This window comes from Oncorhynchus clarkii, chromosome 3, assembly GCF_045791955.1.
Source record: "Oncorhynchus clarkii lewisi isolate Uvic-CL-2024 chromosome 3, UVic_Ocla_1.0, whole genome shotgun sequence".
Lineage (NCBI taxonomy): Eukaryota > Metazoa > Chordata > Actinopteri > Salmoniformes > Salmonidae > Oncorhynchus > Oncorhynchus clarkii.
This window is the reverse complement of record NC_092149.1, coordinates 22,447,032-22,474,016: the sequence shown is the minus strand read 5'-3', so window position 1 is coordinate 22,474,016 and position 26,985 is coordinate 22,447,032. Positions and strand designations below refer to the sequence as shown.

The following is a 26,985-nucleotide window of genomic DNA, read 5'->3' as shown; positions in this document are numbered from 1 at the left end:
AACACAGCATGCCAAAAGCGCAGTTACACAATCCGAGGTGAAATGACAAGCATCCCAGGCTGTTTTGGGTTTCACTTCCTCATGGAAAGACCCGATAACGAGCCAGTACAGTGTTCAGTGTTTTTCCTCTCTTCAGAAAATTGTTTGAGACAAGACTAGATCACTCTAACAGTCCAAGAGAAACGTTTGGTTAATATCCTGGTCTTAGAGAAAAGTTGAATTAATATCCTGTTGTACGCTATTTTCAACAGTTTCATAAGCAATAGGAGTTTGTTTTAATGGAGAGCTGTGGTTCCCAAGTTTTTCCACAGCGGTTTAGGAGAGTGCCCATAAGAACATGGTAATCAACACGTTTTTGAAGGTAGGCTAAATGTTCCAGCCCATATTATACTGTATGTGATTCTGTACATTACACATTAACATGTCTTTTATCCTTTTGTTGGATCCATATTTCTCTCCTAATTGATGATTCTCTGTTATTTGCTACAGGAGATAAATATGCACACAGGCGACAATTGTGAAATCTCTGCTTTATCCTCTTGAAATGAAACCATTCCGCTATTGAATTCCCCCTACTCTCTTCCAGTAAAAGCTGAAGTCCAGCTGCATGAATATTATGGGCTCCAGTGCCGAAGAAGTCCGTGCTGGACTAATGGGCCATGTGTCCACTGTCCAACTGTTCACCTTGCACCGTGAGCTACTGGTCTCCCAGGTGAAGAGCACGCAGTGCATTCTGGATAACCTCCTACAAAGTGGCTTTCTGTGTTTTGAGGATACAGAAATCATCCAGCGCTCAGCCACCAAGACAGACCAGGTAATTTACCATAGGAGTGTTTCAGAGAGGATACATGTCCATTTGGACAACACACATAAAATGACAAAGTACCCATCACAAAGACATGCTCTTGCATTCACAAATAGCTTACTAGGCCCAAACTAAAATTGACTAATTGATTTTAAGATGAGAAAATATAAAGACAAGACTTGATTTTGCAATACATTTGGTATGTTGCCAGTATCTTATCTGTGAAAAATCCTGTTTGGCCATATTAATCAAAATGTGGGAAGTAATATCAATTAAATATTGAATCACTGTAAAGTAAATATGATTTACATGGCGCAGGTGCGTAAAATCCTGGAATTGGTCCAAAGCAAAGGGGAGCAGGCATGTGAATATTTCCTATATATTGTCCACAAAGTTTATGATGCATACATAGACCTCCAACCATGGCTTAAAGAGATCAACTACCAGCCACCAGACTTCATACGGGACATACCAGTGAAGAACACGGACCCTAGTAAGTATGTCAGTAGACTGTATGGTGCTGCACTTCATATGTGTTATTGGAATTTTACTTAACAATAAAAAAAAATACAGTGCATTGAAAATTTAAGCTATTCGAAAATCACAGGGGAAGCTACTGTATATTTTGGCTGAATATCAGCAGTTGAGAATGAGACTCCAGTATATTCTCCCTACCCCCCCTCCTCTCAGTTAGTAGGTACTGTGAGAAGCTGAGGCACGAGCTGGGCCGAGACACATTCTTCATTGCATCCTACGCCCAGCAAGAAGAAACCCTGCTGGAGGAGCTCTATACAGACACCCTGATGGAGCTCCTGAATGACCGCAATGAGAGCCTGGGCCACCTGGAGGGTCTGGAGCAGCTCCTGGGAGAGCAGGGTGTCTTTAACCCACAGGCAGAGACAGTGCTCATCACGGGGGATGCTGGGGTGGGCAAGTCCATCCTCCTCCAGAAGCTCCAGAGGCTGTGGTCCAATAGGGAGCTGGAACAGACAGACGCCATGTTCTTCTTCAAGTTCCGCTGTAGGATGTTCAGCACATTCAAGGAGACAGACGAGATCTCACTGAGGGACCTGCTTTTCAAATACAACTGCTACCCCGACCAAGATGCGGACAATGAGGTGTTCAGCTACATCCTCCGCTTCCCCGAAAAGGTTCTCTTTACGTTTGACGGCTATGATGAGATCCAGGCTGATCTGAACCTGGGGAACGTGCCTGAGGTGGTTTCTCCAGAGGAGAAGATTCACCCTCTTCTGGTGCTCATTAACCTGCTCTGTGGGAAGCTGCTCAGTGGTTCCCGGAAGGTCCTCACTGCTCGGACAGGCACTGAGGTCCAGAGCAGGGTGATCCGGAAGAGGGTGGCACTGCGTGGGTTCTCTCCGGCCCACCTTCAGACCTACACCAACCTGCATTTCAAAGAGCAGGAGCACAGGGACTTGGTCTCAGTCCAGCTGGATGCCAACCCCGACCTCTGTGGCCTCTGCTCCATCCCCCTCTTCTGCTGGATCGTCTTCAAGAGCTTTAAACACCTGCACTCAGTCTACGATGACTTCGAGTTGCCAGAGGCTTGCGTGACCCTCACTAACATATTCCTTCTGCTTTCTGAAGTCTTCTTCAGCCGGGGGGCCGCTCCCCCACCGGGCCTCCTGACGAGAAACACCAGGTGCCCCGCTGATACCTTCAGGGCAGGGTTGAGGCCACTGACAGCCTTCTCCAAGCTGTCTCTGCTGGGCACGGAGAGAGGAGGCTTTGTGTTCGACAAGGAGGAGGTGACCTCCTGTGGCCTGACTGAGGAGGACTTTCAGGTGGGTTTCCTCCGACCGGTCAGCCGCTACGATGCCTGTGGAAACCCTTCTACCTTTGAGTTCCTTCATCTCACCCTACAGTCCTTCTTGGCTGCATTCTCCCTGGTTCTGGATGAACAGGCCAGCGTAGGCAACATCCTCAAGTTCTTTACAGAGTGCAGCAGGAGGGACAACACATCTTGTTTATCGTGTGTCTTCCCCTGCATCGGTGGCTCCTCCAAACCCAGGGGAAAGGACCCGTTCAAGACCAATGAGCATCTCCAGTACACCAACCTCTTCCTGTGTGGACTGCTGTCTAAGGCCAATGCCGGCCTGCTGGAGCACATGGTTCCTCCAGCGCTGCTGAAGAGGAAGCGGGCGGTCCTCAAGTCCTACCTGTCCACCAGCGTGAGGTCCCACCTCCGCGGTCTGCCACTCCACAGCACAGAGCAGGAGGGCAGCAAGGTGCATGTCCTGCCCAACTTCCTGTGGATGCTGCGCTGCATCTTCGAGACAGGAAGTAAAGAGGTGGCCCAGCTGACTGCGAAGGGAATCACAGCTGACTACATCAAGCTGGGCTACTGTAATGTGTCCTCTGGCGACTGCAGTGCCCTCAACTTTGTGCTGCAGCACCGGCGGAAGAGGCTAGGGGTGGACATGGACAACAACAACATCAGTGACTATGGGGTCAAGCAGCTCAGGCCTTCATTCAGTAAAATGACCGTGGTGAGGTGAGGAATTAGCAATACATGCAGATGGAAACACCATGTACTTTATGCCACTGTTTAAAAAAAGGCTACCAGCACTCACAAATAAAGTATAGCTTTTCAGCTAAATTTGTTTCTCCATTTCAGGTTGTGTGTCAATCAGATCTCAGACAGCAGCATTGAAGTACTGGCTGAGGAGCTTATCAAATACAGAGTGGTGGAGGTTTTGGGGTGAGTCAGTGTCTATCAGGGTCAACTTGCCTGTCGAACTTTAGTACTGTATTATGCTGTATAACAAATTCATATAACGTGACTATTTCTGCTTTCTTGATTTTACAGACTTTACAATAATCACATCACGGACATTGGAGCCAAGCTAATTGCTCATATCATTGAGGAATGTCCTAAGTTAAGAGTCGTCAAGTATGTAAATTAGTATGTCCAATCAATTATATAATTACTTGTGTATGAATTAAAATGTTTATTTTTGGCACTTTGATTTGTTCAAAGGGTTGGCAGCAACAAGTTCACCAGTGTGGGTGGCAGGTATCTGGCCAGTGCCATTCAGAAGAGCACATCTATCTTTGACGTGGGGTAAGTGCACTATTACAATATTTGTTTATTTAATTAACAGAGTGCATGGGATGGATTGTTCCTGTTTTTCAGAATGTGGGAGAACAGCATTGGTGATGAAGGAGCAAGAGCATTCGCAGAGGTCCTGAGGAATCACCCAAGTCTTACCAACCTCTGGTGAGATAGATGGCAAGATATCTCATTATTGTTTTTATTTAACTGAGTAAGTATTTGGCACAGTAACCACATTCCCATCCACAGTTTTTACGCGGGTAAAGTCATACCGTATAAAAACAATCATGACAGCTGTGATGGTAACAGGACGTTTTGGTACAACTTTATAAATGCATTGGTTTGTTGGACATTGTGGGATCTTTTAGTGTCGGTAAAATTAATAATGCAAGAAATGGCGGTGGAAACGCCACAAATATTGATATAATAACCATCATATCGAAGTAACTTGGAGTGGTGTTTTGATATGGTATGTGGTCCTCCCACTACAACTTGGGAGACCATGCAGTGTACTAGGCTACAGATGAAATACTGTAAGTATCATGAACTTCACAGGGTGCTGAAAGTGAACAGTGATGAGCTAGATACTCCTTTCCAATAAATATTGAATGTCTTATTCTGGTAACATGATGATCGATGCTTGACTGCCGTTTGACAAATAGAAATATCCCTAATAATCTCATCATGTAGACTAGTCTACCTTCACTGTATCTGAGAACTGATGCTAGAGTGCACTTGCCAAGACTAGAGTGGGCAAATTTGCTATTCAACGCAACAGCTTTTGTGATCGGTATATTAGAATTTCATTTGGTACATGAAAACTTAGCAAAAAATAACATTTTGTGTGCGCTGTCAACTTGCATTGACTTTTATCCACAACAAGTCCATTTGGTGGCAACCTACCACTTTTGGGAAAATATTTTATTTTTAGGATATTCACATGAAAATGTTGTGCCAATTGAATGGAAACCTAGCTAGTGGCACTAATTGTGCCATGCCATTCTCAGTTATCCCACAGCTGTGGTTCATGACAGTTGATGTCAGTAATGAGGTTGTATAACCCATTGGCGCATCAACGGACACTTAAGTGATGACGCCTGAGAAGCCGGTGTTTGGAGGATATATTGGCACGGGTGTTGTTAGGCCGGAGACGAATTCGAGGGCCGGCAAACCGTGCGAATATATCCTCCAAACATCGTCTTCAAGGGCATTATCACTTTTATGCAATTGGTTACCAACATGTTCAAATAATGGTTGACATTTTCATTAAACACGTTATTTTGATGAATTTATTCATGTTTATTCATACTATTTCATCCTTCCACAAGATATAGTCCCGACACAAATCTGGGGTTGCTACCCAAGCCGGCTGGACATTTGTTTTATCGTTTTAGGTGCCAGACACACGACCCAGTCGTTCGTATCTATGGACGCGACCCAGTCGTTCGTCCTAAATGTTCCATTTATGTTCCAATGTTCCGTTCTTATCCCTTGCTTGCTAGCTAGCCAACTACGGCTAACTTACAGTCAAGTCAGTGGAGCCAAACAGTGTAGCCAGAATAACAACAAAGTAGCAGCATTTGCTTAAGCTGTTTTCTAATGACATTTATTTGGATACATCCATAATAATGGGTGTGAGCGGACCAAGTAATTTGGTTTCACTCTAAAGCGGAAAGGTGGAATAAACGAGTCAGGAGAAGGTTTTCTTGATTGAACACAGTTCTCTATTGAGGGATTTCTGTCAATACAAACACTCCAACACAATCAATGAGAATCTCCCAAGGAAAAACATCTCCTTTAGATGAAACAGGAACATAAGACGATTATCTTTAAACTATAACAAAAACCACAGGTTTGTCACCGTCTTAATGGTTCTTCTTGAATAGCTCCCCTCTCTTGGTGGCCATCCTCCAGAGATAGTTCATCTTCCCTCCTCGGTGGTTCCCTCCTCCCTCTTGTAGGGAAAAGATAATAAGTCATTAGTACCGTCAGCTGTGCTTAATTGCCTCTGGTCACATTGACTCACATGCCTGGTTGGGCTACTATCCGTGAGCCCAGCCTGCCCTCTGGTGGTCCTTCCACATGAGCTAATGAGGCATGATTTCATCTGGCATAGAAAATGTGCTCACTACTCAGGACACTGTGGTTCAGAGGAGCTAGTCAACAACACAGCTAACAAAATCACATCAAACTGAAGCTGGAAAGACTGCAAACTAGCTGCACTTTGTTTAGTTTTTACCTGTTTTCTAGGGATAGTTCTTTGTATATATCCATAACAATTATGCTGATTCATGATTTCAAGATTTCGACTCTCGACTTCATTACTATGGGACATGAAAGACTAACATTTAGTTAACAGAAATGTGGGATAATGTCTAGGTGCTTTTTATGGTGGAGATCAAGTTTATATATTGTCTGGCTGGGCTGATGAGACACTGGATTGCGCAGTCAGTGGAACAGAGTAATTAGGCATTTTAACGTGATAGATTTAGCCGGTGGTAACTTGTGGAATAGACACCGGCTGGAATGCGGGTTTTAACCAATCAGCATTCAGGATTAGACTCACCTGTTGTATAATCAGCTATACAGTGTGGGTTATTGAACTCTTACTTTTAGATACACAGAGAAACTATAGTATCTGTTTTACACTATGTCACTCTGCTCTTCTCTCCCTCAGTCTCTCAGCCAATGGTATCACTTCAGAAGGTGGGCGGAGCTTGGCCAAAGCACTGAAAGACAATAGAAGGCTCCGAATTTTCTGGTAGGACTTTAATTAACCTTCATGTATGCTTGTCTCATGTTCACAAGACTTGAAAAGGTGTATCTGTGTCTTGGAGTACAGTACAGTTTAAATGTGTGTTGTGGTGTTCTAGGTTGGTGCAAAACGAGTTGTCAGATGATGTAGCACCAGACCTGGCAGAGCTGATCAGATCCAACACGGGTCTCTCTCACCTCTGGTAAGGCAGGCCCCAGTCTCAACACACTCCCTACAACCAATAACGAAGTTTAGCTTTAGAATTAACCAGAAAGTGAACAAAATGTATTTCTGAATGTGAATAAAAGTTAGCCGGTTAACCTAGTGACCCCTCTGTTCCATTCTGCGCAGGTTAATCAATAATCAGCTGACAGTGGATGGAATCAGACAGCTGTCAGAGGCTCTCTCCCACAACACATCACTCAAAGAGATCTGGTGAGTGTACACAATGTCACACTCATGCTCGCTTAAAGGCACATTCCTCTATTTTAAACCAGGTTAATAATAGTATTTTATATATTCATATAGTATTTTATATATTAATAAATTGTTATTCCAAAACATCTTTCACCATTTCTACTTTGGCTGTGAGTCTTTGAATGCATTGCTGGTTCCTGATTATGATGTGCTCTGTCATCACTCACCCACAGTTTGAAAGGAAACTGTCTTTCTGAAGAGGAAGAGAAGCTGTTTGAGGCTGAGGGAAGGCTACACTTCCACTGAGGAGACAGAACTGAGCTGGAGCGTGTGTGTGTGTGTGCGCGCGCATGTACATTGGTCTTAGAGGGTCTTTGTTTGTTTTGCACATATTACATTGGAAATATTTTTACATACTGTATATGTACAGTGCATTCAGAAAATATTCAGACCCCTTGACTTTCCACATTTTGTTACTTTACAGCCTTATTCTAAAACTGATTAAATAGTCCCCCCCCCCCCCTTAATCTACAAACAATACCCTATAATGATAAAGCAAAAACAGGTTTTTACAAAATGTACTCAGTACTTTGTTGAAGCACCTTTGGCAGCGATTACAGCCTCAAGTGTTCTTGGGTAGGATGCTACAAGATTGGCACACCTGTATTTGGAGAGATTCTCCCATTCTTCTCTGCAGATTCTTTCAAGCTCTGTCAGGTTGGATGGGGAGCGTCGCTGCACAGCTATTTTCAGGTCTCTCCAGAGATGTTCGATCGGTTTCAAGTCCAGGCTCAGGCTCAGCCACCCAGAAACAGTCAGAGACTTGCCCCGAAGCCCATCCTGTGTTGTCTTGGCTGTTTGCTTAGGGTCGTTGTCCTGTTGAAAGGTGAACATTTGCCCCAGTCTGAGGTCCTGAGCGCTCTGGAGCAGGTTTTCATCAAGGACCTCTGTACTTTGCTCCATTTGTCTTTCCCTTGATCCTGAATAGTCTCAGAGTCCCTGCTGCTGAAAAACATCCCCACATTGTGAGACTGCCACCACCATGCTTCACTGTAGGGATGGTGCCAGGTTTCCTCCAGACATGACGCTTGGCATTCAGGCCAAAGAGTTCAATCTTGCTTTCATCAGACCAGAGAATCTTGTTTCTCATGGTCTGAGAGTCCTTAAGGTGCCTTTTGGCAAACTCCAAGCGGGCTGTCATGTGCCTTTTTTCTGGGGAGTGGCTTCTGTCTGGCGACTCTAACATAAAGGCCTGATTGGTGGAGTGCTGCAGAGATGGTTGTCCTTCTGGAAGGTTCTCCCATCTCCACAGAGGAACTCTGGAGCTGATGTCAGAGGGACCATCAGGTTCTTGGTCACCTCCCTGACCAAGGCCCTTCTCTCCCGATTGCTCAGTTTGCTCAGGCAGCCAGCTCTAAGAAGAGTCTTGGTGGTTTCAAACTTCTTCCATTTAAGAATGATGGAGGCCACTGTGTTCTTGGGGACCTTCAATGCTGCAGAAATGTTTTGGTACCCTTCCCCAGATCTTTGCCTCGACACAATCCTGTCTCGGAGCTCTATGGACAATTCCTTCAACATCATGGCTTGGTTTTTGCTCTGATATGCACTGTCAACTGTGGGACATAATATAGACAGGTGTGTGCCTTTCCAAATAATGTCCATTCAATTGAATTTACCCCAGATGGACTCCAATCAAGTTATAGAAACATCTCAAGGATTATCAATGGAAACAGGATGCACTTGAGCTCAATTTAGAGTCTCATAGCAAAGGGTCTGAATACATATGCAAATCACTTTGTCATTAGCTTGTCGAGGTGTAAAACATATTTAAATGTTTTAGAATAAGTTTGTAACGTAACAAATGTGTAAAAAAGGAAGGGGTCTGAATACTTTCCGAATGCACGGTAGGCTAAGTGCATGTGCACTTGATAGGTGCAAGTTTCCACTAAATTCTTAGCTGCATCTGATTCAGTAATAACTGTCACAAGGTTGTAATATCCTGTGGAAAGATTTAGGACACTGGGCGTCCGAGATTACAAAGATTGGAGGCTCAATAAACTCAAATTACCTTATTGTGAATATGCACTTTTCAAAATCTACACTCAATGTTGTTGCTTGCACTTGCCCCCCAAATGTGTACCATCTGGGTTAACTTGGTTGAGTTTACAATAACAGCTTGGACATATGTCAACTTCACTGACTAAGGTCTGCCATATTGGTGCCATCCCAGATTCTAATATTTTTGTTGTTGTTGTAAGTTTAGAGTGTCGACTTTCAGACGGGACATTAAACAAGTGTCCTGACTCTCTATGGTGCCTAAAGACCCCATGGCACTTATCGTAAGAGTAAGGGTGTTAACCCCGGTGTCCTGGCTAAATTCCCAATCTGGTCCTCACTATTATTACTATTATGGCCACCTAATCATCCCCAGCTTACAATTGGCTCATTCATCCCCCTCCTCTCCCCTGTAACTATTCCCCAGATTGTTGCTGTAAATGAGAATGTGTTCTCAGTCAATTTGCCTGGTAAAAATAAGGGTTAACTACAAATTAAATACTTAATGTGTACGTTACCCATTAAGACAACTTGAACCTCCTTGCCAGCCAAGTGAGATGTTAAACCCACAAATACACCTCAGAGTACATTTGATATCTGCATAAGTAAAATGTAACTACTAGGGGTTACACAATATCTAGCTACTTAAAATTAAGTGTGTCATGAGAGGTACTTACTTGTAATTAATGTGTACCTATATAGTACATTATCCATCCTGACAACCGGGCCCTCATTTTAAGGCTTCCGAAAGCACCATCCAAGTGAGAAAAGAACACTTGCAAACCACAGAGTACATGTAATATCTACATATGTACAATGTAATTACTAGTTGTTACACAGGATTTAGTTATGAAGTGTATCGTGAGGTGTACTTACTTTGAATTATTGTGTACCTACAAAGTATGTTACCCATTCTGACAATCTAATCGTCAGCTTCTGAAAGCACCATCCAAGTGAGAAAATAAACACATTAATACACCACAGAGTACATATCTGTAATATCTGGGTGAGTACAAGGTTGCCGCTAGTTCTTACACAGGATGTAGCTATTTAACGTGAAGTGTAACTTTATAGTTACCTATGAGCAATTTCTATAAAATTACTTAGTACTCATTACCAAGTGAAAATACCTACAAAGTAAAGATGAGCAGCTACTTTAGTGAACTGTTTTGTAAAATGACATTACATTTCTTACAAAATATGGATTTTTATTGTTAGATAAATAATTTGATTAAACAAATATATAGGCCTACTCAATTACATAAAAAAAGCATTGCATGCATTATCATAGCTTTTGCTACTGGCATAGAGCAGTAGAGTAGAGGCGCTTGCAAAAGTTGCAAACATGGAGGGAAAAGTTTATAGCCTATGCTCCGGGAAAATGTTGGCCTTTTATAATGGCATTTCATGCAATTCTACATTTTAGATGACTGAAGACTTTAGCAGATTTTTTTTATACCTCACAAATGATTGGAATGACAGTCTACTTTGACCCTGACAAACTGAGAATCTGAGCTCAATAAAAACAACCCTGTCTTGAATCCATCATTAACCTAGGCCTAGGTGTGTGGAGACACACCCATATTATACAATATGAGGAGGAAATTATAGTCGTAAAAAAGCTTTCCACTTTCACTGAGTCACCCAATGATGCACAGCTCACTCACCCGTGATTGCTGATGCCCTTATGTAAAACAATGCTATTGAAATATTGCGAAAGGTGTCACGCTGTATAATGATAGGAAACAAGTGCAGGAATATGTAATAGGGGTGTTTATTTTCTCCACCCAAACAAAAGAGTGAGGTGTAAACCTAAATAATACACGGGACGAGAGCCGTAAAACAAGTGCACAATAACACGTAGCATGGAAGCCGATACAACAGCACAGGTGCTCACAAGACCAACAGACATGGTAACAATAACCAATGGACAATGGGGAACAGAAGGCACATATATATATACACACATACTAATCAGGGGGAATGGGAACCAGGTTTGTGTAATGAGACAAGACAGTCCGGGGTTGGTGGTAATGAATCCAGTTCAGTGACGCCTAGAAGGCTGGTGACGTAGACCTCCGGAGCTGGTGAACGGAATGAGCAGCAGTACTGGAGTCCGTATATGATCAGTGCATGTTCACTGACAGATTTGCCACACTTTCCTAACTGTAGGCATGCCTTGTGAAATGGATACACACAATCCACAGCTAGGATATTTTTTTAATAATCTATTGATCCTCTGTGGCTAAATTATAGGCATACTCCTGGTGTAGTCTTCTGAATTATTTCATTTCTCTCTAAACAGAGAGCAGTCATTCTATAACTTTGGCAAATGTATTTAAATTCATCAGGGGTGCTGTGGTACCTCCAGCACCCTTCCTGTGGCCATGATTCTGTAAGGAAATGAATGACGTGCAACGCTGGAGAGATAAGAGTTGCAAGCTCATGTCTATCAGAGCAGAGAAAGCAAGAGAAAGTGAATGTCATTCTAGTTATGTGAGAGATACAGGCACGCTTCTCTCTCACCACAGCAATGGCCAAGGCAGCAGCTACTCTTCCCGAGGTCAAGCTAACTTAAGGCAGTTTATACAATTTTAAAAACATTACAATACATTCACATATTTCACAACACACTGTTTGCCCTCAGGCGCCTACTCCACCACTTCCACATATCTACAGTACAATCCATGTGTACGTGTGTGTATAGTGCATATGTTATCGTGTGTGTATGTATGCATGTGTCTGTGCCTATGTTTGTTTTGCTTCACAGTCCGCACAGTTCCGTAAGGTGTATTTATCTGTTTTTTAAATCTAATTTTACTGCTTGCATCAGTTACTTGATGTGGAATATGTAGTACTGTGCGCCTCCCATAGTCTGTTCTGGACTTGGGGACTGTGGAGACCTCTTGTGGCATGTCTTGTGCGGTATGCATGGGTGTCCGAGCTGTGTGCCAGTAGTTCAAACAGACAGCTCGGTGCATTCAACAAGTCAATACCTCTCATAAATACACGTAGTGATGAATTCAATCTCTCCTCTACTTTGAGCCAGGAGAGATTGACATGCATATTATTAATATTAGCTCTCTGTGTACATCCAAGGGTCAGCCGTTGGATGACCACACGACTGAACATTAGTCCAGGTACGACAAAACTAGGGCCTTGTTAAGGTGTTGCAAAGGCTGTCTTTTCTTTGGCCCTGGGGGTCAGAGGAATTTGCCAGTACCCTTTTGTCAGATCAAGGGTCGTAATGTACCGAGCATGACCAATTTTCTCCAGTAGTTCATCTACTCGGGGCATGGGGTAGGCATCAAACTTGGAGATTTCATTTACCTTCCGAAAGTCGTTACAGAACCGCAAAGACCCATTGGGCTTGGAGACCATCACAATTGGGCTAGACCACTCACTATGTGACTCTTCAATCACTCCAGCTGTCAACATTTTCTCTGTCTCTGCTCTAATCGCGGCCTGTCGAGCCTCGGGTACCCGATATGGCCTCATGCTCACTTTTCTCCCTGGTAGGGAAACGATATCATGAGCCGTAACCTCAGTTCGGCCAGGTACCTCTGAAAACACATCTCTGTTTTTCTGGATCAGGGTCTTTACTTCCTGTACTTGTGCTGGGGACAGAGTGGGTGAAATATTTACTTCGGCTGTCTCCTGAGTGTGTGTGGGGTATGTGACCATTAGTGTTTCTCTCTCTCTCCATGCTTTTAACAGGTTTATGTGATAAATCTGTTCCTGGGGCCGTCGACCTGGCTGTCGGATCCGATAATTTACTTATCCTATTCTCTCCAGTACTTCATATGGTCCTTTCCATGTGGCTAGTAGTTTACACTCTACCGTGGGGATCAGCACTAACACCTTATCTCCCGGTTGAAATTCCCTCAGGGTAGCCTGCTGGTTATAAGTGTGCCGCTGGTGCTCCTGTGCTTGTCTCATGTGCTCTCTGACGATGGGCATGACTGTGGCTATCCTGTCTTGCATTGCCGTGACGTGCTCTATGACACTAGTATACGGGTTGGATTGGTGCTCCCAGGTTTCCCGGGCGATGTCTAAGATTCCCTGGGGATGCCTTCCATATACCAGCTCAAAGGGAGAAAACCCCAGCGAGGCTTGAGGAACCTCTCTAATGGCAAACATCAGATACGGCAACATGCAATCCCAGTTTTTCCCATCCTTATCGATTACCTTCCTGAGCATTGACTTCAGGGTCCGGTTGAATCTCTCAACCAGCCCGTCCGTCTGAGGATGGTAAACCGATGTCCTCAACTGTTTCACCTGCCACAGTTTACAAAGGTCCGCCATAAGGCGGGACATAAAGGGGGTCCCCTGGTCGGTAAGGATCTCCTTTGGAACCCCTACCCTGGTGAACAAGAGCACTAATTCCTTTGCAATATTTTTGGAAGCCATCGTCTCTCTTCACACGTGCAAACACTAATTGCATAAATGTTCACTTTGAAATCAGACATTTGGTATGAATAAAAAAGTCTACAGGTTAGTACTCCTGTGTTTGGAGACCAATGGAAGTAAACTTAGCAGGGAGAGGTGGAGGTAGAGGTAGAGATGGAAGAAATCAAATAAAATGTTATTCATCACATGCGCCGAATACAACAGGCTTTACCTTGAAAGGCTTACTTACAAGGCCTTAATCAATAGTACAACATAAAGCACAGTAAAGATTGTAGATTCCAATACATACTATAACGGGATACAAAGTATTACTGTATATATGAAATTGGGAACTACACTATTTTGTAACATGTTTATCTTTTATACTGTGTCGTGTCTTTTGCTATGCCGGATTAATAGCTAAAACATGCTATTCTATCAAATAATTTCTCCGTAATTAATATCACCTGATTGAGCTAATCATATAAATGTAATTAACTAGAGAGTCGGGCACCACTAAATAATATTTATAGAGCTGTTATCTTCTGAATAAACTCTTAAAGATCTAGTAATATTTTACATCAATAGCAGCCAATATCAATCGTCATTTTACTTCAGTCTCATAATCTGAAAGTTGTAAATTCTTGGTTATCTGCAAGAACCCTGGCTAACAATTTGAATCAGCAATACAAAATTGTGTTTGGTTAGGTATTTAGTAAATAAATAATTAATCACACAGAACTACATATACAAAGAATGAATTATACCTGGATAGTTTTTTACGTCATAAAGGAAAACGTCCCTAGCGGGCAGAACAGATATGACAGCTTGTTACACAAAGGAAAAGGTCTGGGTTGAATATATATAATATTTATTTTTATATGTAACCTCAGTAGGGTAGAGAGGTAAAAGGGGGGAAGAGGTATTTATTACTGTCATAAACCTATCCCCCAGGCCAACGTCATGACAACTGTATTACTATAGTGTTTACTGTACTGTATGCTATTTTGTTTTTCTAGAACTGAAAGAACACGTCAATTTGCAGACAAAAAGGATGCTGTCATTGTGCAAATAGTCGTTGAAAATAATGCCATAAGACAACGGGAAATCCAACAACAGATTATTGAAAACCCTGCCATCTTCCTTAAGACAACGGGAAATCCAACAACAGATTATTGAAAACCCTGCCATCTTCCTTAAGACAACGGGAAATCCAACAACAGATTATTGAAAACCCTGCCATCTTCCATAACATCCTAGTGAAATTATCAATCATCAATTTCCGGATGAAGCAAATCTACAGAGTCCCATTTGAAAGGAATTCCCCAAAGAGTGAAGGATAAACGGTACAAATATGTGCAAGTAAGTATTACACTCTTAAAACATTATAGACTCATTGATGTTGCCAGTGCACTTTACTATACAGCAATTACAGTATTTATTGTCATTTCAGAGACTTGTGGAGTACCATCCCCCAGGAACTCATATTCACAGTAGGCTGGATTCAATTTAGCGAAGACAAGGAGGAGAGGAAGGAACATCATTGGTCAACGCACCTTCATTGAGGTACCTGGACACATTGGGGAAATTGTCACAGCTATGGGCCACAATGGAGCCCTCCACTGCCATGCCACCCTTGGACCATACAACACTGCCCATCTCCTTAATTTCCTGAACACCTTACATGACTTTTTCAGCCAGAGCAGAGAGGGCCAGTTGAGGGCCATATTCTAATTTGGGACAACGTGAGTTTCCATAGGTCTGCTCAGGTCCGCAACTGGTTCCATGACCATCCCAGGTTTACAATTCTCTATCTCCCACCATATTACCCATTTCTCAACCCAGTTGAGAAGTTGTTTTCTGCATGGCGGGGGAAGGTGTATGATTGCAAACCCCATGAACGTATGGCCCTTCTTCAGGCAATGGAGGATGCCTGTGGTGACTGTCACGGCCGTCGAAAGAAGTGGACCAAAGTGCAGCGTGGTGAGCGTACATTTTCCTTTTTATTAGAAAATGTCGCCAACAAAACAACAAACGAAGAAACAACCGTGAAGCTTACAGGGCTATAGTGCCACTAACAAAAGTCAACTACCCACACTGAAAGGAGGGAAAAAGGGCTACCTAAGTATGATTCCAATCAGAGACAATGATAGACAGCTGTCCCTGATTGAGAACCAAAAAACGCCACCTGCTGGAGGGAGACAGACACGTTATAGTGTAACCGCTGTGGAATGGCTAGCTAGTTAGCGGTGGTGCGCGCTAATAGCATTTCAATCGGTGACGTCACTCGCTTTGAGACATGGAAGTAGTGGTTCCCCTTGCTCTGCAAGGGCCGCGGCTTTTGTGGAGCGATGGGTAACGATGCTTCGTGGGTGTCAGTTGTTGATGTGTGCAGAGGGTCCCTGGTTCAAGCCCAGATTGGGGCGAGGAGAGGGACAGAAGCTATACTGTTACATTGATGCTGTTGACCCAGATCACTGGTTGCTGCGGAAAAGGAGGAGGTCAAAAGGGGGTGAGTGTAACCGATGTGAAATTGCTAGCTAGTTAGTGGTGGTGCGCGTTAATAGCGTTTCAATTGGTGACGTCACTTGCTCTGAGACCTTGAAGTAGTGGTTCCCCTTGCTCTGCAAGGGCCGTGGCTTTTGTGGAGCGATGGGTAATGATGCTTCGAGGGTGACTGTTGATGTGTGCAGAGGGTCCCTGGTTTGAGCCCAGGTTGGGGCGAGTAGAGGGACGGAAGCTATACTGTTACAATAGCATTGTAAATGATACAGTAAGCTTGAATTATTTTATTATTTTATTTTTATTTCACCTTTATTTAACCAGGTAGGCTAGTTGAGAACAAGTTCTCGTTGACAACTGCGACCTGGCCATGATAAAGCAAAGCAGTGCGACACAAACAACAACACAGAGTTACCCATGGAATAAACAAACATACAGTCAATAATACAATAGAAAAAGTCTATATACAGTGTGTGCAAATGAGGTAGGATAAGGGAGGTAAGGCAATAAATAGGCCATAGTGCCGAAATAATTACAACATAGCAATTAAACACTGGAGTGAAAGATGTGAAGAAGATGAGTGTGCAAGTAGAGATACTGAGGTGCAAAGGAGCAAAATAAATCAAATAAACAGTATGGGGATGAGGTAGTTGGATAGGCTATTTACAGAGGGGCTATGTACAGGTGCAGTGATCTGTGAGCTGCTCTGACAGCTGGTGCTTAAAGTTAGTGAGGGAGATATGAGTCTCCAGATTCAGTGATTTTGCAGTTCGTTCCAGTCATTGGCAGCAGAGAACTGGAAGGAAAGGTGGCCAAAGGACGAATTGGCTTAGGGGGTGACCAGTGAAATATACCTGCTGGAGCGTGTGCTACGAGTGGGTGCTGCTATGGTGACCAGTGAGCTGAGATAAGGCAGGGCTTTACCTAGCAGAAATGTGTAGATGACCTGGAGCCAGTGGGTTTGGCGACGAATATGAAGCGAGGGCCAGCCAACGAGAGCATACAGGTCGCAGTGGTGGGTAGTATATTGGGCTTTGATGACGAAACGGATGGCACTGTGATAGACTGCATCCAATTTGCTGAGTAGAGTGTTGGAGGCTATTTTGTAAATGACATCGCCAAAGTCAAGGATCAGTAATGTAATTGTAACATGTAATATGCTATCAATTGGATTATGGTGTTTTAACATTATGATTCTTATATATTATAGTTAATGGGTCTTCCATTATACCTGTGTCATGACAGTGATGACTATAGCTGACTTCCTATAAAATATATAGGCCGACATGTAAAATGCACATGAATGGGTACTTTGGGTGAAGGAAATTGTGTCTTTGACTTGCAAACATTTTGGTGCAAGTCTCTCTTCACCCACCATCAACACTAACAATCTCTGCAGTCCTCCTACATGTCATTGACCTGATGTTCTCTCTGTATTCTAAAATGATTCTCAGCAAATAAACAAGGAATAATTGCACAACCTGTGGTGAAGTAAGCAAAGGCTCCACCCCTCAGATCAGAAGATTCTGTCCTTCAGGGGCCCATGAAGAGGAACCCCAGGCTGATCTTCTATTTTATTTCACCTTTATTTTATTTAACTAGGCAAGTCAGTTAGGAACAAATTCTTATTTTACAATGACGGATCTAAATGAGAGTAAAGTTTAAACTGGGAATTTCTGAAGCTGTACTTATTTCTACCAAGTGCATTGAACTATAAAATGAATACACCAACACTAACAAACATTTGTATTGGTTCTATTTCATTAAATCAGTGGACAAGACAATCATCTGTAGGCTATGGGCTATTCATGTTAAATTGGCAACAGTAATGCAACACGATAGATCGGAGGCTTGAGGAAAAAAACGGATTATAAATAAAACACATTTAGTCTCAGTAGCAAGTTGACATACATTTGCTACGATGGGTTTGTGTCACATCACACTGGTAGCTAAATCGTATTTTTTCTTTGGTTACGAGTGAGTAAGTTTACATGCACAGTAATAATTTGATATGAAACTGATTGTGACAATATTATGCAACGGTCATGTAAACACCTTACTCTGCTTATTTTAATCGGCGAAAGGTGACATCGAAGTAAGCATATGCTGATTAAAACACCTGGGTTTTTTTCTAAGCAATATTTCGAATTATTAGGACATGTTTGGGAAATCCTGATTTACCGTGGAGCACTTACAAGTGGCGAAAACCCTGTATAAAAAGAAGCAGACATCAGCACGCCAAAAGCGCGGACGCAATTCGAGGCGAAATTACGCGCATCCGAGGCTGTTTTTGGTTTCACTTCCTCAAAGAACCAGTACTGTGTTCAGTGTTTTTTTTCCCTCCTGACATTGTTTGAGACAATACTAGATTCCTATTCTAACGGTCATAGAGAAAAGTTTTGTTATTATCCTGTCGCACGCTATTTAATGGTTTAATAACCAAGACTGGAGTTTGTTTTTGAAGAGAGACGTAGTTTCCGAGTTTTTCCGCCGCGGACTACGACAGCGCGGATAAGAACAATGTTATCAAAGGTTCTGACGGTATGTATAGGCAGCCCGTATACGTATACCGTACGCGATAGCCATAGACTACTATAATGTATTTTATCCGTACTGTTGGATCATTTTCTCCTAACTGATTATCTGACTAGAATTACTTCTTACATTTTCCAGTAAATACAGGCAGCTGAAGCCATGCATATTATGGGCTCCAGTGCCGAAGAAGCCCGTGCTGGACTAACGGGCCATATGTCCACTGTCCAAATGCTCACCTTGCACCGTGAGCTACTAGTTTCCCAAGTGAAGAGCACGCAGTGCATTCTGGATAACCTCCTACAAAGTGGCTTTCTGTGTATTGAGGATACAGAAATCATCCAGCGCTCAGCCACCAAGACAGACCAGGTAATTTACCATAGGAGTGTTTCAGAGAGGATACATGTCCATTTGGACAACACACATTAAATGACAAAGTACCCATCACAAAGACATGCTCTTGCATTCACAAATAGCTTACTAGGCCCAAACTAAAATGGACTAATTGATTTTAAGATGAGAAAGTATAAAGACAAGACTTGATTTTGCAATGCATTTGGTATGTTGCCAGTATCTTATCTGTGAAAAATCCTGTTTGGCCACATTAATCAAAATGTGGGAAGTAATATTAATTAAATATGAATCACTGGGAAGTACATATGATTGGCATTGTGCAGGTGTGTAAAAGGGGGAAACTGTTAGCTGTCAAATTATTATTGAATCACTGTAAAGTAAATATGATTTACTTATGATTGACATGGTGCAGGTGCGTAAAATCCTGGAATTGGTCCAAAGCAAAGGGGAGCAGGCATGTGAATACTTCCTATATATTCTCTACAAAGTTTATGATGCATACATAGACCTCCAACCATGGCTTAAAGAGATCAACTACCAGCCACCAGACTTCATACGGGATATACCAGTGAAGAACACGGACCCTAGTAAGTATGTCAGTAGACTGTATGGTGCTGCACTTCATATGTGTTATTGGAATTTTACTTAACAATAAAAAAAAATACAGTGCATTGAAAATGTAAGCTATTAGAGAATCACGGGGGAAACTACTGTATATTTTGGCTGAATATCTGTGGTTGAGAATGAGACTCCAGTGTATTCTCCCTACCCCCCTCCTCTCAGTTAGTAGGTACTGTGAGAAGCTGAGGCACGAGCTGGGCCGAGACACACGCTTCATTGCATCCTACACCAAGCGAGAGGAAACCCTGCTGGATGAGCTCTATACAGACACCCTGATGGAGCTCCTGAATGACCGCAATGAGAGCCTGGGCCACCTGGAGGGTCTGGAGCAGCTCCTGGGAGAGCAGGGTGTCTTTAACCCACAGGCAGAGACAGTGCTCATCACGGGGGATGCTGGGGTGGGCAAGTCCATCCTCCTCCAGAAGCTCCAGAGGCTGTGGTCCAATAGGGAGCTGGAACAGACAGACGCCATGTTCTTCTTCAAGTTCCGCTGTAGGATGTTCAGCACATTCAAGGAGACAGACGAGATCTCACTGAGGGACCTGCTTTTCAAATACAACTGCTACCCCGACCAAGATGCGGACAATGAGGTGTTCAGCTACATCCTCCGCTTCCCCGAAAAGGTTCTCTTTACGTTTGACGGCTATGATGAGATCCAGGCTGATCTGGACCTGGAGAACATGCCTGAGGTGGTTTCTCCAGAGGAGAGGACTCACCCCCTTCTGGTGCTCATTAACCTGCTCTGTGGGAAGCTGCTCAATGGTTCCTGGAAAGTCCTTACTGCTCGGACAGGCACCGAGGTCCAGAGCAGGGTGATCCGGAAGAGGGTGGCACTGCGTGGGTTCTCTCCGGCCCACCTTCAAACCTACACCAACCTACACTTCAAAGAGCAGGAGCACAGGGACCTGGTCTCAGTCCAGCTGGATGCCAGCCCCCACCTCTGTGGCCTCTGCTCCATCCCCCTCTTCTGCTGGATCGTCTTCAAGAGCTTTAAATACCTGAGCTCAGTCTACGACGTCTTTGAGTTGCCAGAAGCTTGTGTGACCCTCACTAACATATTCCTTCTGCTTTCTGAAGTCTTCTTCAGCCGGGGGGCCGCTCCCCCACCGGGCCTCCTGACGAGAAACACCAGGTGCCCCGCTGATACCTTCAGGGCAGGGTTGAGGCCACTGACAGCCTTTTCCAAGCTGGCTCTGCTGGGCATGGAGAGAGGAGGATTTGTGTTCAACCAGGAGGAGGTGACCTCCTGTGGCCTGACTGAGGACGACCTTCAGGTGGGTTTCCTCCGACCGGTCAGCCTCTACGATGCCTGTGGAAACCCTTCTACCTTTGAGTTCTTTCATCTCACCCTACAGTCCTTCTTGGCTGCATTCTCCCTGGTTCTGGATGAACAGGCCAGCGAAGGGAACATCCTCAAGTTCTTTACAGAGTGCAGCAGGAGGGACAACACATCTTGTTTATCGTGTGTCTTCCCCTGCATCGGTGGCTCCTCCAAACCCAGGGGAAAGGACCCGTTCAAGACCAACGAGCATCTCCAGTACGCCAACCTCTTCCTGTGTGGACTGCTGTCTAAGGCCAATGCCGGCCTGCTGGAGCACATGGTTCCTCCAGCGCTACTGAAGAGGAAGCGGGCGGTCCTCAAGTCCTACCTGTCCACCAGCGTGAGGTCCCACCTCCGCGGCTTGCCACTCCACAGCACAGAGCAGGAGGGCAGCAAGGTGCATGTCCTGCCCAACTTCCTGTGGATGCTGCGCTGCATCTTCGAGACAGGAAGTAAAGAGGTGGCCCAGCTGACTGCGAAGGGCATCACAGCTGACTACATCAAGCTGGGCTACTGTAATGTGTTCTCTGGCGACTGCAGTGCCCTCAACTTTGTGCTGCAGCACCGGCGGAAGAGGCTAGGGGTGGACATGGACAACAACAACATCAGTGACTATGGGGTCAAGCAGCTCAGGCCTTCATTCAGTAAAATGACCGTGGTGAGGTGAGGAATTAGCAATACATGCAGATGGAAACAGTATGTATTTTATGCCACTGTTTACATGAAAGGTGCACTTGTTTACAAATAACATAGACAAATAATTTCTTACTGCTATAAAAAAATACTAGTAAAACTAACTTTTCATCTAAATTAGTTTTTCCATTTCAGGTTGTGTGTCAATCAGATCTCAGACAGCAGCGTTGAAGTATTGGCTGAGGAGCTTATCAAACACAGAGTGGTGGAGGTTTTGGGGTGAGTCAGTGTCTATCAGGGTCAACTTGCCTGTCTAACTTTAGTACTGTATTATGCTGTATGACAAATTCATATGATGTGACTGTATTTCTGTTGTCTTGATTTTGCAGACTTTACAATAATCTCATCACGGACATCGGAGCCAAGCTAATTGCTCATATCATTGAGGAATGTCCTAAGTTAAGAGTCGTCAAGTATGTAAATTAGTATGTCCAATCAATTATATAATTACTTGTGTATGAATTAAAATGTTTATTTTTGGCACTTTGATTTGTTCAAAGGGTTGGCAGCAACAAGTTCACCAGTGTGGGTGGCAGGTATCTGGCCAGTGCCATTCAGAAGAGCACATCTATCTTTGACGTGGGGTAAGTGTACTATTACAATATTTATTTATTTATTTATTTAACAGAGTGCATGGGATGGATTGTTCCTGTTTTTCAGAATGTGGGGGAACAGTATTGGTGATGAAGGAGCAAGAGCATTCGCAGTGGCCCTGAGGAATCACCCAAGTCTTACCAACCTCAGGTGAGATGGATGGCAAGATCTGTCATCGTTATCACTTCTCTTAATAAGTATGTGGCACTGATTGTGCCATGTATTTCAGTTCTCCCACAACTGCGGTTGAGGTCAGAAATAAGGAAGTATAACCCATTGGTGTATCATTTTCCTAACGCACATTCAGCTACAGTATGGGTTACTGAACTCCCTAACTCACAAACACTGAAACTACAGTATCTATTTTACAATATATCACTCTGCCTCATAGTAATATCATTACCTAAAGTAATACAGTATACTTATGTACTACTAAAAGTAATTATATTTCTATGCTCTTCTCTCCCTTAGCCTCTCAGCCAATGGCATCACTTCAGAAGGTGGGAGGCACTTGGCCGAAGCACTAAAATGCAACACTATGCTCAGAATCTTCTGGTAGGACAATCTTATTCATACATCAAATTCCTGTGACAGTATTTGTCTCTGATATTTAATGTGTATTTGTGCTTTGGAGTTAACACAGTTTAAATGTGTGTTGTGGTGTTCTAGGTTGGTGCAAAACGAGTTGTCAGATGATGTAGCACCAGACCTGGCAGAGCTGATCAGATCCAACACGGGTCTCTCTCACCTCTGGTAAGGCAGGCCCGTCTCAACACACTCCCAACAACCAATAACGAAGTTTAGCTTTAGAATTAACCAGAAAGTGAACAAAATGTATTTCTGAATGTGAATAAAGGTTAGCTTGTTAACCTAGCGATCCCTCTGGTCCATTCTGCGCAGGTTAATCAATAATCAGCTGACAGTGGATGGAATCAGACAGCTGTCAGAGGCTATCTCCCACAACACATCACTCAAAGAGATCTGGTGAGTGTACGCAATGTGACGCAATGTCGCTCATTTAAAGGCACATTACTCATTTTTTTTGTATCAGGTTAATAATAGTATTTGATATATTCCTTAGACCCATTTGTATTTCAAAACATCTTTCACCATTTCCACTTTGTAATGCTTGTGGGTCTTTTATTGTATTGCTGATTATGATGTGCTCTGTCATCACTTACCCACAGTTTGAAAGGAAACCGTCTTTCTGAAGAGGAAGAGAAGCTGTTTGAGGCTGAGGGAAGGCTACGCTTCCACTGAGGAGACAGAACTGAGCTGGAGAGTGTGTAGATTGGTCACGTCTGTTACCGAAACTTAGAAGTTCTTGGTGTGTTTTCTTGCATACTGCATTTTGTAAATATTTGAACATACTGTATTAGCTAGGTGATTCTGGCATATGGGTAAAAGCCTTGACTACTGGCTGTAAGCGAATGAGTGATGCGAGTTTGGAACAATACTGGCTGTATACAAGGGTCAGCCAATCGTTCACATAACAACAGAATGCAGCACGCGACTGAAGAGAGAAGAGACAACCAACCTGCTAGTGACAGCATCAGCACGCAACTGAAGAGAGAAGAGACAACCAACATGCTAGTGACGGCATCAGCAGGCAACTGAAGAGAGAAGAGACAACCAACCTGCTAGTGACAGCATCAGCACGCGACTGAAGAGAGGAGAGACAACCAACTTGCTAGTGACAGCATCAGCACACGACTGAAGAGAGAAGAGACAACCAACCTGCTAATGACAGCATCAGCACGCGACTGAAGAGACAACCAACCTGCTAGTGACAGCATCAGCACGCGACTGAAGAGAGAAGAGACAACCAATCTGCTAATGACAGCATCAGCACACGACTGAAGAGAGAAGAGACAACCAACCTGCTAGTGACAGCATCAGCACGCACGCCCCGGAAAGACCGCGGAGAGTAGAAAGGCAGTTTGTCAGTTACAGCAGCAGATCCCCTGGACGATAAAGAAGAGGCAACGTTAGGTGAGAAGCCTGACCACGGAGATGGGGGTGATAAGGTGATGAAGCGTACTTCATGAGCTGTAACAGAAAAACAGCTGTTATTTGGGAAGTTTGAGGTGAGGGAGAAAGTGTGATGGAACAAGTATTGGCATTGTTAAGTATCTTACTATCTGGATCGAATTCTCCCGTTAGCTAGCCAGAGAAATGTTGAGCAACATTTGCCAACTTAACTGATCAAATAATTGTGTTTATGGTGTGAAAATTAGCTGGCTACTAAAGTCAGACAACATCAGATGAGCTAACGTTAGTAACGTTCACCTAACCAATTCGCTATAATACTAACTCGTATACGACTCCTTGCCGTTCAAGTTATAACGCGTTTGTTGCTTACTGGACCCTTGCAATCTGTGTGAAATGTTGACTAGCTAACGAACGAACTACTATCTGTGAACTAAGGTTTTCCCTCTACAGCATGTGGTTCATTTTCAGAATGAGAGAATTAGGTGAAAATGAGGTGTTGCTTGTTAAACAAGTGCATTCAGCGATCAAGTGTACCTGGGTCTGGCTTAAACTGGATGCCACTATAGAGGTGAAAGGAACACCACACACTTTCCCTATTTCTCACTTTTTCAATACAGTGGATAAAAAGGGGTATGCCAGGTGTACTGTCTGCCTGAAAGAGATCAATTATGCCAACAAAGGGTATCATGCTCTGCTGGCACATTGTAGAACAGATGTCCACAGGCTTAAAGTGTACACTTGTAATAATGTGCAGTGTAGCCCAAAGATTTAGCTTATGTTGTGTTGAATTTGACAGTAACACTTGTGTGTGAGTGAGGGGGGATTATTAACATTTTTACTCAGTGAACATTATTTTTGCAAGTGTGTAACCTTGTGCACTTGATCAATGTCTACTATAGTGGCCACTATAATAGAGTGAAAATAGAATGCCTGTTTGTTTCATTCTATTTCTACGTGAAGATGTTTTTTTTTAAAAAGTGCAATATTTAGCTGTGTGTGTGTGTGTGAGGTCACAAGTGTTCTATTATAAAGGCTGTCATGGCTAACTGCAATATTGTATTGTTTTTTCCCCAAGACTTGTTGTTTGCAGTAAAGTCTAGGCAATAAATTACATTGAATTGCTTTCTTTACATTTTTTAGCCGTGAGTTAGGTTCACATTAACCACTTTATATTTTACACACAGAGACTGATCATGTAAATCATATTCTTTGTTGTTTAATTAGTTGCATGTTTCAGTGCAAAAAATTGAGTCATCTTTTTCGGCCCTCACCAGTTTGCATCCCTGATCTATGCATAGCTACTTCACCCCTACCTACATGTACAAATTACCTCTAACCTGTACCCCCACACACTGACTTGGTACCGGTACCCCTTGTATAAAGCCTCTTGTGTTACTTTATTTTTTTTATTTTTTACTTTAGTTGGCAAATATTTTCTTAACTCTTCTTGAACTGCATTGTTGGTTAAGGGCTTGTAAGTGAGCATTTCACAGTAAGGTCTACACTTGTTGTATTCGGGTCATGTGACAAATACAGTTTGATTTGATTTGAAACTGCTTTTGTCGACTAAAGGAAATACTTTACTGGTGCTGAATTGCAGTATTGAATTTCTCCTGCACCACAACAGAGCCCAGTGTAAATAAACTGAATTTTATGCGGTGCCTGCAATTAACTGGAGATTAGGCCACTGCTTTCAAACCTCCCTTATCAACTCTCTGCCTCATTCCCTTATTCTTGTATTTTGGCCAGCACTGTATCTGTATGACACATACAGACAGTCATGTTATGGTCAGTTTTTGGTATATGGTGACTAATGAATATAGGTTAGCAGGCGATGACAAGGAACAAACAAATAGAGGAAGACAGGACATTACACAACTTCCATATACACTACCGGTCAAACGTTTTAGAACACCTACTCATTCAAGGGTTTTGTCAATTGTACCGCAGAAATGGAACCTAAATCACAGAGGATAGATGTTGTGGTAGCAGCTGCAGAGAAGTAACTGGGTGTATGAGATTTTACTGCAACCCCCCCACCCCAAAGAGATATATATATATTTATACACACAGTACCAGTCAAAAGTTTGGACACCTACTCATTCAAGGGTTTTTCTTTATTTTTTAAAATTATTTTCCATATTGTATAATAATAGTGAAGACATCAAAACTATAGAATCATGTAGTAACAAAAAGTGTTAAACAAATCAAAATATATTTTTTATTTGAGATTCTTCAAAGTAGCCACCCTTTTCCTTCGATGACAGCTTTGCACACGCTTGACATTCTTTCAACCAGCTTCATGAGGTAGTCACCTAGAATACATTTCAATTAACAGGTGTGCCTTCTTAAAAGTACATTTGTGGAATTTCTATCCTTCTTAATGCATTTGAGCCAATCAGTTGTGTTGTGACAAGTTAGGGAGGTATACAGAACATATCCCTATTTGGTAAAAGACCATGTCTATATTATGGCAAGAACAGCTCAAATAAGCAAAGAGAAACGACAGTCCATCATTACTTTAAGACATGAAGGTCAGTCAATACGTAAAATGTAAAGAACTTTTAAAGTTTCATCAAGTGCAGTCGCAAAAACCATCAAGCGCTATGATGAAACTGTTTCTCATGAGGACCGCCACAAGAATTGTCCTTTCAATAGGACAATGACCCAACAGGCAGTGTAAGGGCTATTTTACCAAGAAGGAGAGTGATGGGGTGCTGCATCAGATGACCTGGCTTCCACAATCCCCCTACCTTAACCCAAATTGAGATGGTTTGGGATGAGTCGGACCGCAGAGGGAAGGAAAAGCAGCCAACAAGTGCTCATCTTATGTGGGATCTCCTTCAAGACTGTTGGAAAAGCATTCCAGGTGAAGCTGGTTG

At 43.1% G+C, this 26,985-nt stretch overlaps 1 protein-coding gene across 3 annotated transcripts; it reads left to right on the top strand.

Annotated features, from left to right (window-relative positions):
• The first annotated feature begins 81 nt into the window (after positions 1 to 81).
• On the top strand, positions 82 to 25,691 carry LOC139390856 (nucleotide-binding oligomerization domain-containing protein 1-like). 3 transcript variants are annotated; one of them, XM_071138268.1, is made up of 12 exons: positions 82 to 361; positions 587 to 814; positions 1,124 to 1,298; positions 1,496 to 3,317; positions 3,441 to 3,524; positions 3,633 to 3,716; positions 3,804 to 3,887; positions 3,960 to 4,043; positions 6,556 to 6,639; positions 6,752 to 6,835; positions 6,985 to 7,068; positions 7,284 to 7,479. In XM_071138268.1, exons 2-12 carry the CDS (start codon positions 608 to 610, stop codon positions 7,354 to 7,356), a joined length of 2,865 nt encoding a protein of 954 aa, XP_070994369.1. In that variant the 5' UTR covers positions 82 to 361; positions 587 to 607; the 3' UTR covers positions 7,357 to 7,479. The 3 variants fall into 3 exon arrangements, with proteins under 3 accessions (XP_070994369.1, XP_070994355.1, XP_070994362.1); XM_071138254.1 differs by lacking the exon at positions 7,284 to 7,479 and adding an exon at positions 23,299 to 23,512 and having other exon boundaries at positions 240 to 361; XM_071138261.1 differs by lacking the exons at positions 82 to 361; positions 587 to 814; positions 1,124 to 1,298; ... (7 more) ...; positions 6,985 to 7,068; positions 7,284 to 7,479 and adding exons at positions 18,267 to 18,537; positions 18,670 to 18,897; positions 19,295 to 19,469; ... (7 more) ...; positions 23,012 to 23,095; positions 23,299 to 25,691.
• The last annotated feature ends 1,294 nt before the right edge of the window (positions 25,692 to 26,985 follow it).